This window comes from Crinia signifera, chromosome 2, assembly GCF_055691185.1.
Source record: "Crinia signifera chromosome 2, ASM5569118v1, whole genome shotgun sequence".
Classification (NCBI taxonomy): domain Eukaryota; kingdom Metazoa; phylum Chordata; class Amphibia; order Anura; family Myobatrachidae; genus Crinia; species Crinia signifera.
Genome location: NC_139218.1, coordinates 150,257,939 through 150,262,770, shown reverse-complemented (window position 1 = coordinate 150,262,770; position 4,832 = coordinate 150,257,939). Strand labels below are relative to the sequence as shown.

General features: G+C 49.7%; 1 protein-coding gene across 1 annotated transcript; it reads left to right on the top strand.

Annotated features, from left to right (window-relative positions):
• The first annotated feature begins 1,009 nt into the window (after positions 1-1,009).
• Positions 1,010-4,149, top strand: LOC146060163 (uncharacterized). Its single transcript, XM_083173108.1, has 2 exons — positions 1,010-1,565; positions 2,482-4,149. The coding sequence occupies exons 1-2, from the start codon at positions 1,104-1,106 to the stop codon at positions 3,037-3,039; spliced, it is 1,020 nt and encodes a 339-aa protein (XP_083029234.1). The 5' UTR covers positions 1,010-1,103; the 3' UTR covers positions 3,040-4,149.
• Positions 4,150-4,832: the final 683 nt, after the last annotated feature.

Sequence of the window (4,832 nt, the reverse complement as noted above, 5' to 3'; positions counted from 1 at the left end):
GGTCGTTAACGATTGAATGCGCGCTCCCGTCAGCTCGTATGTCGCATTGGCGGTTTTGCCTCCTGCAGCAGAATCAGCCGATCCGCCCGCAGATTGTGTGTTGATCATATGCACATCGTTAGCACATTGAGTGTGCTTCCGTCGTCGCGACCATCCATCCGATCCGTGTTTTCGCGCGAGTTCCTGGACACTCCTACCGCAGCCATATTGCCCCGTGGATGCAGCAGCGAGGGAGCACACTTCTACTGCGCGCACCTGACAGCAGGTAAGCAGGCCACCGCTGACCTCAACACCCCACCTGGGTCCCCGCTGCCCATACCAGGCCACCTCTGACCTCAACACCCCACCTGGGTCCCCGCTGCCCATCCCAGGCCACCGCTGACCTCAACACCCCACCTGGGTCCCCGCTGCCCATACCAGGCCACCGCTGACCTCAACACCCCACCTGGGTCCCCGCTGCCCATACCAGGCCACCGCTGACCTCAACACCCCATCTGGGTCCCCGCTGCCCATACCAGGCCACCGCTGACCTCAACACCCCACCTGGGTCCCCGCTGCCCATACCAGGCCACCGCTGACCTCAACACCCCACCTGGGTCCCCGCTGCCCATACCAGGCCACCGCTGAACTCAACACCCCACCTGGGTCCCCGCTGCCCATACCAGGCCACCGCTGACCTCAACACCCCATCTGGGTCCCCGCTGCCCATACCAGGCCACCGCTGACCTCAACACCCCACCTGGGTCCCCGCTGCCCATACCAGGCCACCGCTGACCTCAACACCCCACCTGGGTCCCCGCTGCCCATACCAGGCCACCTCTGACCTCAACACCCCACCTGGGTCCCCGCTGCCCACCAATAAAGGTGCCCAGATGTATTATGCCAGCCCAGCCGCCAATCTTCCCCTGCGGCCTACCTACCAAATATTATGCCACCACCACTAAATGTAATGTAAAGATGCTAAATGTATAGAAATATGATTTATTAAAATTTCTTAAATGTATAAAAACAAAACATTTATTTTTATTAATTATATACAGTTTAATGAAACATATAATTTTAACTACTATTTATATTAACCAAACTATTGACATTTGAAAAATATGTACATAGACTATTGTCAACTTTTTTTTTTTTTGGCAGGAATGTCCCAGGCACTGGTCAAAGAACAGGAGTTTGTGGAGGCATTCATAGAGAAATACCGCGAACTTGAATGCCTCTGGAAGACAAAGTCGAAAGACTATAGTAATAAAATCAAAAGAGCTCAAGCGCTGCAAGATCTCCTTGAATTTAGCAAGAGCTACAACCCAGAGGCTGATACGGAATGGGTCCGTAAAAAGATCCAGAATTTGCGGACTGTGTTTCTTAAAGAACATAAAAAAATACAGTCTTCCAAAAGGTCCGGTGCTGGTGCAGGAGAGGTTTATGAGACGTCGCTGTGGTACTACCACTTGCTGACCTTCACACTCAGCCAGGAGGTGCCAAGGCGAGGGCTCTGCATGATGGTGGAAGGCGAGGCGGATGACGTGACAGCGGCCATGGATGAAAGTTTCCAGCCGTTATCAGTAAGTACTGGTCCAATGTGTATATCACCCCTTTGCCCCATTTCTTTCTTTCAATCATTTTTTTGTTCCTTTATCCAAAAAGATTTTAAATGTGGTCTTCCTGCCAGGGGACAGCACCAACACCATTGAAATATGCCTTATATTGGTCCCTGACCTGTTTGGCTCGTGCTGTCCCCCGGTACTGCTGGGCCGGCATCTCCAGGGACACAATTGGGGCAACCTCCCTGGGATCATCTGGGTCCTCCGGCGGTGCTGGTCCTGCCGGGCGATGTGCCCTTTCTTTGCGGCGAAGTAAATTGTGCAGGACGCAGCACGCCATGACGGCCCAGTCAATTTTATCCAGCCGGAGGTTGATGGCTGTGTGGAAAATGCGGAATCTGCTGGCCATTATCCCGAATGCACTTTCCACAAGCCGGCGTGCCCTGGAGAGCCTGTAGTTGAACACCCGTTTGTCGTGGTCCAGTACACACTTGGCATAGGGCTTCATGATGTGTTCATGAAGCCCAAATGCCTCGTCCGCAACAAATACAAAGTTCAGCCCATGCTTGGTTTGTTGAGCTGTGGGCAAGTGCATGGTGTTGGAGGCGAGCCTGTGGTAGAACTTGGTGTCCTTCAAAGTTCCACCATCTGAGGCCCGACCATTCCTGCCGACATCCACAAAGAGGAACTCATAGTTCGCATTGACCACAGCCATCAGCACAATACTGAAGTACCCCTTGTAGTTGAAGTAGTACGAACCGCTGTGGGGTGGCTGATTGATCCGGACGTGTTTCCCATCGATGGCTCCTCCACAATTAGGAAGGTTCCACGCCTCATCAAATTCAGCAGCGATGTTTTGCCACTCCTGAACGGTGTTGGGGAACTGAAAAAAAGAGAAGGTGATGTTAACTAATTGTTGTTGTTTTCTTTTCCACAGACAACAAGTACAGAGATAGAGGTGGTCCACACCTCAACCCCTAATCCAACCCCAGAGCCACAAGACTCATCGGGAACAATCTATGGAGTTCCGGAAACCCCCACCCCGCCTCAACTAATTGGCAAAAAGAAAAAACGCAGAACCAAGGCAGTTCCTGAACAAGAAACCGATGATATTCTGGTTCGAGCCGAAGAGGTGCTGCGTAGGCCATCTGATCAGTTTGACACCTTTGGAAAGTACATGGCTGATGGCTTACGGAAGCTACATCCGGACCAACAGATGGCGTTCGAACGCGTCACAAGCGAACTCCTGTTTATGGGCCGACAGGGCCGCCTGTCAATCAAAACCACACTGATGGGGCTTCTTCCATTGCACCAGACGCTGCAACAGATGCCTGCCGTACCCTCACCAGCCATTGCATCATTGCCTTTAAATACCCCGCCCATTAGACAATCCTGTACCCAACCTCAGACCCCACCCCGGTACAGTCACATGTATACAACATTGTTGGGAGACAGCACGAACCTGGATGATACACCGGTTTTGCAAGATTTATGACCGCATCCCATACAATTATTTCGCAGTTGGCATGGAGTAGTATGTAACACGGTGCTTGTGGCGGAGATAATGGCCATGCTGACTTGTTGCATACTTGTAGAACAATGGGGCCGGGACCATTGTATATGCAGTATGCAACAGGTAATCATGAGTCCCTTTCTTTATCTGCGCTACAAGCGCCGTCTCTCTACTGCTCCATACTGCAAGGCAATGAGGCACTGGTTTGGTTTTAAGTTAAAATAATTTTAGTAGTTATGGCACTTTGCCTATGTTTTATATGCTATGTGTGTTCTTTCTATAGGTCCATGCTTGGAGCAGTATGGCACATGGTGCATGTTGTGCAGACAATGAAAGGACCTTCATGCTACAGTGGCGCAGAGTGCAGAGCAATGGGGCCGGGACCACTACTTCTGCACTATGCGCCATGGATGCATGAGGGTGCTTTTGTTGTCCGCGCTACATGCGTCGTCTGCCATACTGTCCCTTGCCGCACGGCAATGAAGCATTTGAAATGCCTTGTTATTTTTAGGGCAATTTGCCTATGTTTTATATGCTATGTGTGTTCTTTCTATAGGTCCATGCTTGGAGCAGTATGGCACATGGTGCATGTTGTGCAGACAATGAAAGGACCTTCATGCTACAGTGGCGCAGAGTGCAGAGCAATGGGGCCGGGACCACTACTTCTGCACTATGCGCCATGGATGCATGAGGGTGCTTTTGTTGTCCGCGCTACATGCGTCGTCTGCCATACTGCCCCCTTGCTGCATTCCAGTCAATTAATATAATGTTCTTGCAATATTTCAATAAACAACATTACTATATAAGCATTTAGGATAACAATATTTAAATCAACACAAAGCACTTTTAAAAATTGTGTGTACTCAATGTGCTGTATGACACATGGTACTTGTGGTACAGACAAAGGACATGGCCACGTGGCACATAGTGCATATCAATGGTGCCAGGACTATTGCATCTGCACTATGCATCACGTGAGGTGGAGGGGACATGCATTATCTGCACAAGCACCATGTGTCATACTGAGATCTACCTCATGTCCGAACAAAGACAATACATTTGCTTTATATTTTTGATATTTGCATAACTTTTTTGGCAAATTTTATATTTATACTGTAAAAAAAAAAAAAAAATTATCAGTATTTGTGAAACTCACAGTTACATTATTTAAATAAAAAAGGTTATCTTTTCACTACAAGTGTGTGGTATATTTTTCCTTACCTTGCAATACTGATGCTGCAGGACCTTCACGATGGCTTTACAGGTCTCCGGGATGATGAGTCCCAACGCTTGCGGGGAGATGATGGATCCAAACTTGAGGTCCGCCAGCGATCGTCCTGTAGCCAGGAAACGGAGGCTCACCACCAGCCGGTCCTCAGCAGGGATAGCCATCCGGTACTTGGTATCCTGCTTCTGGATGTGGGGGGTGACCAGACGCAGCAGCTCCTGGAAGGTCTCATCGTCCATGCGAAGGAAATTGCGATAATCCTGGGGATTATTCTCGCGAATCTCCATCAGCAGGGGCATATGAGACCGCGCTTGTCGTCCCAGGAGCCACTGCTTGGTCCAGCAGGATCGAGCCTTCCTACGCTGGGCCCTCATCCTCCTCACCCTGAGCACAACGTAGGAAAGCAGGAAATCTTGCTGGAACGAATCCATAATTCAAAAAAGCAAAATGGGGGAAAAAAACACACTTTGTTCAGCAATGCAAAAACAAAGCAGCCAAAAATAGCAATGTGCAGCGTTCTGCAGGAATGCAAAAACAAAGCAGGCAA